The 12,540-nt window shown below is 35.2% G+C and overlaps 1 protein-coding gene across 1 annotated transcript in view; it reads left to right on the forward strand.

Annotated features, from left to right (window-relative positions):
- LOC139743066 (cholesterol transporter ABCA5-like) overlaps positions 1-6,392 on the forward strand; it is a 46,376-nt gene extending 39,984 nt beyond the window's left edge. Inside the window, exons 29-33 of the mRNA XM_071653574.1 lie at positions 449-543; positions 1,224-1,340; positions 3,292-3,566; positions 4,303-4,358; positions 5,479-6,392. Of these exons, the coding sequence (XP_071509675.1) occupies positions 449-543; positions 1,224-1,340; positions 3,292-3,566; positions 4,303-4,358; positions 5,479-5,619 (684 nt within the window). The 3' untranslated portion in view covers positions 5,620-6,392. The remainder of the gene's footprint in view (positions 1-448; positions 544-1,223; positions 1,341-3,291; positions 3,567-4,302; positions 4,359-5,478) is intronic.
- Positions 6,393-12,540: the final 6,148 nt, after the last annotated feature.

A 12,540-nucleotide genomic window follows, 5' to 3' on the forward strand; every position in this document is an offset into this window, starting at 1 on the left:
CAGCCCGTCCTCTATATTGTAATTCTTTGTTTTTACGGAGTCATGTGTGATTTTAAGAAAAACAATAAATCATTTTTAACAAAGGTCCCATTTGGTCAGATATATTTTACATCATTACCTTGGGTTTTTTTATATGTTGTGGTAATTCTCATACTTTTATATGTTTTAATGTTTGTAATGCCGTCTGTTTTTATTATCTGTTTTACAGAAGTGTTGAATAAAAATCAATCAATCAATCAATCAATCAATCAATCAATCAATATGTGGCTGCTATTCTTGACTTGCCTTTGGTTAGTGAAGTTATGCAAAGTAATCAAATGGTCACCCCTCATCCATGCTGTGTTTCAATGGCCTTCTTGTAGAAAGTCATATGGCTGAATTTGAGTGAAATGAAGGTAGAGGCACAGGTGATAAGATATTTCTATGTGATATTTGTTCTTTCTCACAGCTGTGTTTTGCCCTGAGCATGCTGGGAGAACCTCAGATTGTTCTCTTGGATGAACCTTCCACTGGGATGGACCCAGGATCCAAGAGATTCCTCTGGTATGTATCAACGGATAGATGGATGAATGGATAGATAGATAGATAGATAGATAGATAGATAGATAGATGGATAGATAGATGGATAGACAGACATATAGATAGGTAGAAAAATAGAAAGAAAGAAAGATAGATAGAACAAAATATTGATAGATAGAAAGATAGATGGATGGATTGATAGATAGATAGATAGATATGATAGATAGTTAGATAGACCAAAAGATGGATAGAGTAAAATAGACAATTTTATAGATATATATGAGTAGATGGATGCATTAGCATAGATGATTTGATAGTTGGATTTTTGGATGAAGGAACTGATGATTGGATATATGTATAGACAGACTGACAGAATGACAGAGAGAGACGGGGAGAGGCAAAGAAAATTCAGTGTGAAAGAAATGTTACAATTGGTTACGTGTTACTTTTTGACTGGATTTCTTGATTTCAAATATTTGAATTTTGTCGACAGTAGTATAAAATTTGTTTTATGGTGTAATATAAGAATTGTGTGAAAATAAATGGGAAACATTTTGATTTGATTTTTATTATTTCTAATCACAGGCAATCATCACACCAATTGTCAACTGTAACATGAAAAAACAACAACATACAAACATCTTAAAAGTTACCTTGTTTTGGGTCATCACCATTTGTGGTTTTACATTGTTGCCAATTTGCAGGAACACAATCACATCAAGTTTTATCAACAGAAAAGGAGCCATCTTAACAACCCACTCAATGGAGGAGGCTGATGCTGTGTGCAGCCGAGTTGGAATCATGATCTCAGGACAGCTCAAGTAAGTTTCATTCCGATGGTCTGATCACTAGACTAAGGGCTGTGTGAGTCAAGTGCCTCTGAAAAGGCCAAATGCTATTGCAAGAATATGAATAATTGTAGCAGTGGACTCTAATAAAGTGTCCATTCTACGTATTACAAAAAGATACTCATGGCGCTAAATAGAGAACTTTGGATAGATAGCTTGGTGATATGATAATGTGCTACACATGCATATCTTTGTTATATGATTACTGAAAGAGGATATCAAATGTGAAGGTACTACACATTCAGTTGTACTTTCACTCCGTTGGAAGATGTAGCAAGCATCATGCAATGTACAACAATGCCGGCAGTTTATACCGTATGTCCCCCCCCCCCCCCCCCCCCAAAAAAAAAAAAAAAAAAAAAAAAAAAAAAATTACAACGGGACCGTCCCCAATGATAACTTTAAAAATAGTGAATCAATCTGAATTCATTTTCAGGGTATGAAACTACAAGTATAAATTATTATCCACATCTGACAGAAAACCCCATCCGATTTGCTTCAGTGGTCAAAGAGAAATGAGGATTTTTGTAGAGCATGTCGGGGAATATCTCCCTCCAAGTTCTGTCCATTGTGTTCACACATTGATATGCAGTTCCAAGAGCATCCAAGTGCTAAAGTTGGAAGAAACAGACCCATGACATGCTTTACAACAACCCACATTTCTCTGTGTCCACTTGAACAAATTTAATGTGGTTTTCTTTGAAATATAGGAAAGATGTTATATATTTAGACCCTGAAATTGCATTTGGACAGTTTAATCATATTATAAGATATCAATGCGGAAATCTTATTGTAATTTTGTTTTAGGACATACTGTAGAAATGAAAAGTGCCCTTATGTACCTTTACAAATTTAATGTAAAAATTCCTTGAAAGTTGTTTGCAAAAATGGAACATATTTTGTCATTCTTTAAATTTTGACTTCTGCTGAATTTTAGAGCAAAATTGAAAATTATGTGCATGCCTACTGTTTAGTCACAATAAGAACTGTGAGAGGACATTGTTGACGAATGATCTTTAACCCTAAAAAGACTGGGGGGGGGGGGGGCTTTTTGGGCCCCCCCTCGACATTTTTCGCGATAAATCTGGAATGAAAAAATCTTGCGCCGCGATGTTTTATGACTTTTTTCTTTCAAGTCTTGCGCAACTTTTGAGACCAAATTCGCGATGCCCGGGTACGCGGTTCTGAAGTTACGCAATATTTTGTAAGTGCATGTCAGACCCAAAATTGCTCAAAAACGTGATTTCATGTACAAATCCAATGCAAATTCTGTTTCTAACCAAAATTTATAAATGTATCATTATTTTAACTTTTACTTATCAAAATCAATCGATTTCATGTATTTTATGATTGAAATAGTGTCGCCGATGATTTCCATCGAAAAAAACAATGAAAAACAAAAAAGTCAAAAACAACGAAATGCATAAGAAATTTAAAAAACAATAAAATACATAAGAAAAAAAAATTGATACCGCCGTTTTTTTTTATGTACATTCAATAAGAAGCCTACACAGAGTACCCAAACCAAAAATTAATAATCTTGGACATTTAATTATAGATTTACAGCCATTTTTTTAAATTCATGCATAAATTAGCATAATTAATTTATTCAAAATAAATTTGAATATTTGTGAAATAATTACCTATTCGGTTTTGTAAATTACCTTGTGGGTGACGCGCGTGCCAATTTTGCTTGCGATCACACGGTCAACGGCCGAGATCTTAGGGGGGGCCCTTTGAGCCCCCCCAGTCCTACGAGGCATCAAAATAGCCCAGTCTTTTTAGGGTTAAGCTGTTGAGGACAGTTTTTGCCACAACACGCATTTCCATAGACGCTTGCCCAAGTATACTCTGGACTCGTCCTCAACGGGTGAAGGAGACCATTGTGATGAATGGATCTGTGCAAATATGATTTAATGTACAGATGCCTTGGAACCACTCAGCATCTCAAGGATAAATATGGAGGTGGTTACATCATGGAGATCAAACTCAACCCAGGAGCTTACTACTACCTGGCTGACCAGACTAACACCAGTGTGATGGACATCCTGGACCAGAAGATGGAGGCCCTCCATGAACGGGTCCTGGAGTTCCTGCCCAATGCTGAGGTCATTGAGAGCTTTGCGGAGCGCATCACTTACAGGATCCAGCGAGACGGAGTCGTCACCCTGTCTACCATCTTTCACTTCTTGGAGAAAGGTGAGGAGAAATTGATTCAATTCTTAGAGAGATTTTCCTAACTCATACTCGGTGACAGTTAACCCGTTGAGGACGGGGTGATTTTTCTACAACATGCATTTCTCATACACACCTGCCCGAGTATACTCGGGACTCATCTTCAATGGTTGAAGTGGGTCCGTCTACTTTTCACCAAACAAACTTTCATATTTACCTCTCATTGCTTTGGCAAACCTTTTTGATTTGTATTCTGTTAGAAAATTTAATAGATTTCACATTTAATTTAACTTAATAGAAATACACACTGTAGTTTACCATATAGTTTCTGGATGTTGTGTTTCTATGCTCAGCAGTGGTGAAGAATGTATAAATCATTGCAATTTTACAGGTAAGACTATAAAGGCATTTATAGAATCACGTCTTGTTCAACCATGCTAAGAAAGAAATGCATCTCTTAGTGCATCCTTGCAGCCAAGTTTTAATGTATTTTGTACATCAATGATGTTAGATGTCATTGTAGTATTTTATTCATCAGAATATAGAGAGGAAGGTATTCTTTTGATAAGGTAAAAAGAAGACTGATAATATTATGTACAGGTATAAGTTGATGCTCCCCAAAATGAACTGAATTTTGAAAATGCCTACGAGAGTTTTAAGCTTCCATGTAGAAATGAATATATCACAAGTAAAAATTGTAATTATGCTTACTCTTCCATGTAATTTCTTTGTTTTGTTTTGTTTTTTTACTTTTCTGCAGGCAAAGAAGAGTTTGGTATTGAGGAGTACAGCTTCAGCCAGACCACTTTGGAGCAGGTTTGTTATTTAATGCCAAAATGTCTCAAAAGATCAAATATGAAGAATTGCTATAAAAAAAGAAAAGAAAAGAAACCTCGTTATATGAATTCAACTCTTTCATTATAACATGTCATTTTAAACAGTGAGAAGTGAAACTATGATGATGTATGAAACAAACCAGATTTGTTCAATAAAAAGATTGTGCAGTACCCGCTGCATGCTATAAGGATGAGAACCAGTGTTGGCGGTTGGGCAGAAACTTGATAATATAGTACATAAGACACCTTTCCTGTGGTCAGGACATCATAGGTTAAAATGCTGCTCGAGTATGTACGCACGTGATTTCATTTGTCATCTCTAATATAAAAAAAAGCAAAAACCACTGATCAGTTCACTACTTGTTTACATTGATGTAGGGCAATTTGTCAATTGGTTGCAATAAATCAGAGTTGATATTATGACCAAATGAACATGATTTATTGACTGCACAGAATGACTACTCACCAACTCACTGAGTTGCAACACCTGTATGCTGTTTTAGTTCAAGTCAAGTTCTCTCTCATCCAGCATATTTCAATTTCTACCTTCTTTTTTTTTTTTTGGGGGGGGGGGGGGAATTGTTGGACTTACTGTATGAAAAGAGAACAAATATGAAAGCACAATGTTGTAGTTGAAAAGCCTCCTTAGCACTGTATGTTGACAATAATGTTATTAGAGTGTGTAAATTCGAATATGAGACAGTGATGTTTGATAGTAACAACATATGTCAGACACAATGTGAATTGCAAGAATCAGTCTGTTACCATAGACTTGAGCCTGATTCGCTACAGTACTGTAAAAGTGGAAGATTTCACGGTGTTGAAATTTTCAGGCATTTCGCGCAACCAGAAGCTAGTGCGAAAATAAAAGCACACAGATATTTTTGCTTGCCATATGTTCCAGTAGTTGATGTCTTGATTCCACGAAATTAAAAACAAGCAAAACCCTTATTACCTGGCCAAGAGCGAAAAATTAGGTGCGCGAAAATATCCGCTTTTACAGTATATCTGTATAATTTTTCATTCATCAAGCAGGTTTTGAAAGAAACAGACTTGATGCTTTAATACTCTTTCTGATCTGATTTTGTCACCCTTCACAGGTTTTCATTGAGTTTGCCAAGGCGCAGGTTGATGACCAAGAAGAAGCAGCAAATACACCAGAGGTCAATGACCCTCACCGACCCAGCAGCAGACACAGCAGGCGTAGCGCCCCCAAGCCTCAGATATCAGTGGAGGCCTAGAGAGATGTCTGTGCACACTTTATCTTGGGGTCTACATTGATTAGAACAATGCATTTATGGGTCAGTCGATTCCCTGGATGCAGTCTCCTTTATGTCATACACACAAAAAAGAACGCTTCCACATCCTAAGTTGCCTAGACATCTTTTTTGAACCATTTGTTTTTCTTCATTGATACAAAGTTATCAAAGTCTGTTTGAGTAGCTCAGAATTCAAGGTGAAGTCATCCATACAAAGTTGATGAGCTATGGAGTAGCAACACATTTCTATATAGCCTTATCAGAGCAACATACATTTGCCTTGTTTAAACTAAACAAAGTATTTGTTTATGATTTCAATTAATACTGTCTATCTGATTTTTATCTCAGAGTATTCTTGCAAACAGGTGTTTTAGGCCATTTTCCATCATCAATTTTGTGTTTATTTACATGAAACCAGTACTAGGAAAAGACCAAAGTGTGTTAGTCTGTTGCTTTTGTGACCTGGCAAGAGTCATGGACTAATTAGTAGGTGTATCTGCCTCATGCAAACATTGAGTTAGATTGTGTAGAACTATCATGCCATATATATTATTGAAACAGTACCATATTTAATTGTCTGAGATTTATGTACTAATTTTCTCTACCATGTTCACTTTGATGTCCATATTAGATGAGTGAAGGAAAATGTAACTTCTCTTGCTATTTAGTGTGTATGCCTCCCTCCTTTCACCCAAATAATGTTGATTTGTGAGGCTCCTGTGAATTTGTGCCTTGAGAACTGGTTTTGATCTTGTGATGAGCTTGTGATAAGATGTACCACCAAAAGTACACAGTGCTAGGATGTGATTACACTAAAAGTACATAGTGCTAGGGTGTGATTACACCAAAACTACATAGTGCTAGGATGTTTTTACACTAAAGGTACATAGTGCTAGGATGTGATTACACCAAAAGTACACAGTGCTAGGTTGTGATTACACCAAAAGTACAGTGCTAGGATGTGAATACACCACAGGTGTAGTGCATGTTGGTGTAATATTAATTGTCATGTAGGTCATAGTAAATGTTATTACATGTATTATCATTAATGTTGTGAGTTCTGTTACTGTTTGATGCTTGCAAATCACACTATAAATATCTCTAGCAGCAGAATTTTGTTTTCCTTGCAAAGATTTTGTAATACATGTTTTCCAGTTTTCTTCATGTTTGCCTCATTATAGCATGAGTGAATTTGCTGTCATAATGTCTACCAGATGCCTTTTACCACACTATGGATTTTGCTGTCGAAGCACTTTTTCACTGTGGTATAGGTAGTCTGCTAGAAGTGTAGGCTCTCAATCATTGTGTCTAACCATGATGCAAAAAAGACACAAAATTCCTCTGAACCGGCTGAACATGAACAAATCATCGCACAGAAACTTCCTGTCAACAGTAGTTGGCCCATTTAGATTGCTACTTCTCTAGATTACGAAATTACATGCATCTACAAAGAGGCTACATGATACAATGTGTACCTGTTATTTGATATCAAATATGCCAAAAGAATGGTTTTACATGTGCAATGGATTAATATGCTGCAAAAGCATAGATCCACAGTTGTGCATGCATATTCACAGCAGCTTTTGGCTGTTTATTTTAAGATGATGTTACCAGAAAATGTTATTCATCATATTGGGATTCTTTTGTACCAACATTTTTTCATTAATTAGGATGTAATAAACATGTAATGACTAGTTTGTTATACAATCGTGCAGTAAGCATTGCAAATTGGTTCCATATACAGGTGTATTTTCAAGACAGATCACATTCAATGCAATATCATGTCATGTTTTCATGTATTGAGATGAGTTGTCAGGGTGTGGAGAACCTGACTGAACTAAAATGATCCCATAACTTGTCCTCCTTTACAGTTTTGATGCACCTGATATTGAATCTATCAAAGTGTTGAAAGTATTCTGTAATTATCAATGGTATATGGTATATACAAAGAAATGGGATGACTTTTTTAGTGAATATTCTATTGATATGATGGTATATATTTCGTATGTATGTATTTACAGTCCATGTGATGATCTAAATTCTATTGTACTCAGTGATCTGAGGGAAGGAGATGTCAGATACAGGTATGTGGTGGACAGAACAAAAATATTAAAGCAAAAATATTTTACATCATTTTCATAGAGAAAGTACTGGTATTATATGCTGCCTCTTGTTTGCAGGATTCTGTATCCTGGAAGTTTGGTGAAGGGGCATTATTATTAAACTATGTATTTATTGAATTGTGTATATTTTTTAGATTTCTGTCCAAAATATGACTCAAGTCTTTCTACTAGTGCTTGTAGGAGTTGAATATTTAATAAAAAACTCTTTCAGCCTATAATGCAATTGATAATCATACCTCTGTCTTACTGAATGGCAATGTGTTGTAAAAGAGTTGACATGGAGGAAAGTTTTCACATATATTTCATTTCATTTATAATTTTGAGAAATGTCAGTAAAAAGAAAAGATATGTATACATAATTGTATGTGTACAGTTACACCCAAGGCACACTGAAACCAGGGTCAAAATAGTCTGTCATATAGAAGCATTTTCTGCAATGTTTGAATGGGAAACAGTGTGTGAAGTGTATTCTGTAGAAACATGCTGCTTTGTCTTAATTAAAAAAAAACAAAACACAAATCCAATGTAATCATATATCTTCTTTCATAATGAATTATTCTGTAGTTATTTGTGTACACGTATGTGATTCAAGCCATCTATTTGTAGTCTAATATATCATGTATTTTTGTGATTACAAATGTTTCAATCAACACTTTCAATATGTAGAGATATTTAGGGCTAGAAGAGGCATTTAAAAAAGGAAGTCTACCAACTCATTATCTAATATGATAACTGTAGAAGTGTGGAACTTAATGACACATATTTGATAGAGTATGACTGTGGACATATTCTCTGCTCATGGTGATTTTATGCATATTTTTAACAAGTTAAAGCTTTCAGTCTCATATTGTGGGATAGCTTTGCTGCTGTATGAGAAAAAGAGGTTGTGAGATTCATGTCATGTGAACTTTGCAAGTAACATGAAATTATTTATGAATTCCAAAGAAATCTAGATGTTGCAGTTCATAATTTATACAGTTAAAAAGTGTTTATGATGGAAATCTTGTACGACATTAAAGTATTTATGGTGAATGTTCCAGATTAGATGAATTATTTGGAAACAGTGATACATTGAATGTATCACTGTGTTAAAAAAGAAATAACATGTTGACATAAAACAAACAATTTTGATCTTACTATCCCATGTCAAAAAAGAAGAAAAAAAATTCCATGTATTTATATGCTCAGTGACACCCTACAGTACTTCACGTGAATGTAAATCATGTTCATTGTTTAGATGTCTGGTTGTGCAGTTGTATTCCACACCTTTCTTTAACTAGCATGTTTAGTACAAATACAACTGTATACATTGTAAAGTAGCTATTGAAAATAGACTGTTTGTGTCACAGTCTGCAGTAACCTTCATGAGTAATATTACACTTAAAATAGTTGTACATGTATTGTTCACATACCTGATATAATTTCATTTCAAATGTAATTCAAGTCTCATCTTGTCTATGTATTTCCCATGTAGTATTTTCATGACAAGTTTTGCGACATATTTAAAATAGTTACAACCGTATTGTTTGCAAAGATGTCGTTTCTACAGTGTTATGTCTTTGTGACATGAAACCCTGTGAGTGCAGATAAATTTGCTGAATGCCTGGTAACTAGAATTGCCTTCATGAACTTCTAGAAAGGTCATCACTGGGATACATTGTTACACAGTAAACATTTATATCATATGGGTGAAATCACTGTGTAGAATCAACAGTGAGTTCATATCTTCATTTGATAATGCTACAAATAAGTATGCTCAGTTTTATGTTTCATTTCGTTCGTTCAACAACAACAACAGCACCGAAAAAAAAAAATGAAAAGAATACACAGCATTTGCAGTCAATTGGATATTGAATTCATTGTAACACAGATGATTATCTAATGATGGACTATCATCCAGCCGGACTTTTTAAAGACCCAGTTCAGTATAAAAGGTAGCAGTCATCATTCGAATTGATAGTCATATCAACATAGGGAATTGATCATCATCCTATAATGTGCCTTGAGGTTGATATTAATGACACTGACTTGTTTCAATTAATAACCAGCCTCTTGGCTAATCAAGCAGCCAGTAGCCCACATCACCCATGGAGATGAAATGTGTACATTGCATCCAAACCTCATTGTACAGTGGTCCACCTATTACGAACCCATTTCCCCAGTTCTGGAAACCCAACAATGCTTTCACATTTAAGCAAACATTCCGTGAATAAATATCGCTCAGGAGGGCAGGATTGCGCTGCATATATCCACTTTTATCACCTAGAGATTTATCACATGAATAGGCTGTTCATCCTTGGACTCTTATTTTTATACTAAAGTGAATGCTCATTGACATGGGGTGCCTACTCGTTTGTTTGTACTTGGACAGCACTGGATGTATTTTGTGTATTAAATGATAATGTTTATCACATAAAAACACAAACTTGTGGCTGTGAGCTTTGTGTTATTCTTTTGTCATGCTATCTGTTTCAAAGTAGAGTGGTGCATGCTTTCTCCGTGCAACGAGAAGCAGTGCTTTTTAAGATGATTCGAAGTCTGTAAAATTGGAGGATACTTCCGAATTGTTACACTCCTAGATGAAAAGAAATGCTCTAACACGTGGTCCGTTAATACAATTACTGTAAGGTTTTGTTTACTAATACATGTATAAGGGGTTTTTTTTTCCAACACTACTCGATTAATTTTTTTCCTCCAACATCTTCTGAGCTTAATATTTGATTTTCTGTATTGTTTATCCTCCCATCCTGACTAATTATGTACATTTTTTCCTCTCTCACTAAGAAACTAAAGTTACTTGGTTTTTTCGCCCAAGGTTACCACTTTTAGTGAACCTGCTCACAGATTCATTATTGTGATGTTATATGGGCTTGCTCAAAATTGACATTTGCATTGTACTGACACAATGTGTAATCTTTTAGCCCAATTTATATAGTACTAGTAATCTCCTTCTCCTTGTAGGGCCTACCAATACACTGTTCAACCTTGTAGCCAAATACATGTAATTAAACCTGAGACATCCTTGTCTAGGGCCTAACCCTGGAGTGGTGTATAGCATGTCATAGAAAAAGGCATTTTATACACAACGATATACAGCTGTGTGGGCGTTCCAGGCGATTTTCATAATTTCACATCACGGAGTACATAAATCAACAGCTCCATTTGTGGATTTATTGTGATCAGAGATCAGAGAAATCAATATTCTGAAAACCCAATACAAATTACACTGAACAGGGATGATGACGTAGGAGCCTCGCATATTTCAGAAATGTAGCGATGTAATACCGCGTGCTTAACAAGTTCATGTGTAGAATTTATTCATGCCTTCTTTTGTTCTGCTTCCTTGAGCCCCTACTCATACATTCTTATAGTGAGGCTACCATGTCATCCTCCTTGTTCATTGTGAATTGTTAGAAATTTTGAAAACATTCTTATTCCTCATCCTAATCACTCTAAATTCTGAAACTCTGTACTCAGTATAACTAATTTATAGTTGTTTATATGTTAAAGTCTGAAAAATCATTCGGAGTCTCCTGTTATAAAAGTGTGAAGTGATACATCTGCATGTGAGTCTACAGGAGGCCGAAGTATGAGATGTTGTTAAACTGTAATAGCCCCAGGGATTTAGCATGTATTACAGTGCACTCCAGTTTCAACAAACTCCTCTGGACCAGCGGTTTTCTTTCGTTATATCAAAAATTCGGTAAAGCCGAACTGTAAAGTAGGCTGCATATTGTGAAGATAATCATATAGACGATGATTTTAGGACCTGTATATTTGCACGTACTTCGTTGTAACGAGAATTTCGTTATAACCGTGTTCGTTATAACGAGATTGCACTGTACATACAGCTAAAACAGTGTGCTAATATTCCAGTCGAGTCATAGTGACTGTATCAACTGATTGGTAAATGTAATACAACGTAGTATTAAAAAAAAAAAAAAAAAAAAAAAAAAAAAAACGCTTTCAGCACCTCGACATAGTGGCCTATGCAAGCTGCAGACATGATTACAAAAAGCGGCTACACTTTTTCCCCAAACAATTAGTACTGTTGGTTATAGGGCCTAAAATTGTTAGTAGTATTACTAGTGATATTAGCAATACAGTACGTGATTATAATTATTACTATTATTGTTGTTATCATTATTGGTATTATTTTTACCATTATCATCATTTTGTTATTACTTTGCGATGATGAGATGGATGCTATTTCTTGCAAGATTAAATCAACGGGACTCATGCATGCTTTCACTAAGTAGTAATATTCACAGCTAAATAAACGATGTGATGATGTCATCACCGCTCACCTCTCCCATTGGCCTGTTCATAAAGATATGCAAAATAGGAAAATATAATACTCATCCTAAACCCAGTAAGTTTAGATGAATTTTGCCGAGTGCCTGGTAACTAGAATTGCCTTCATGAACTTCTAGAAAGGTCATCACTGGGATGCATTGTTACACAGTAAACATTTATATCATATATCATATGTTAAGATGTCATGTTGTGCAGTCATGTTACACTTAAAATAGTTGTACATGCATTTTATTGTACACGTACCTGATATGTAATTTCATTTTAAATGTAATTTGAGTCTCATCTATTAATGTCTACATATTTCCCGTGCACTATTTTCATGACAAGTTTTAGGACATATTTAAGATAGCTACAACCGTATTGTTTGCAAAGATGCCATTTCTATAGTGTTATATCTATGTGATATGAAACCCAGTGGAGTGTAGATAAATTTGCCAAGTGTCTGGTAACTAGAATTATCTCC

The sequence above is a fragment of the Diadema antillarum genome, unplaced genomic scaffold (genome assembly GCF_040938485.1).
Source record: "Diadema antillarum isolate AM-2024a unplaced genomic scaffold, OU_Dant_1.0 seq00001045_RagTag, whole genome shotgun sequence".
Lineage (NCBI taxonomy): Eukaryota > Metazoa > Echinodermata > Echinoidea > Diadematoida > Diadematidae > Diadema > Diadema antillarum.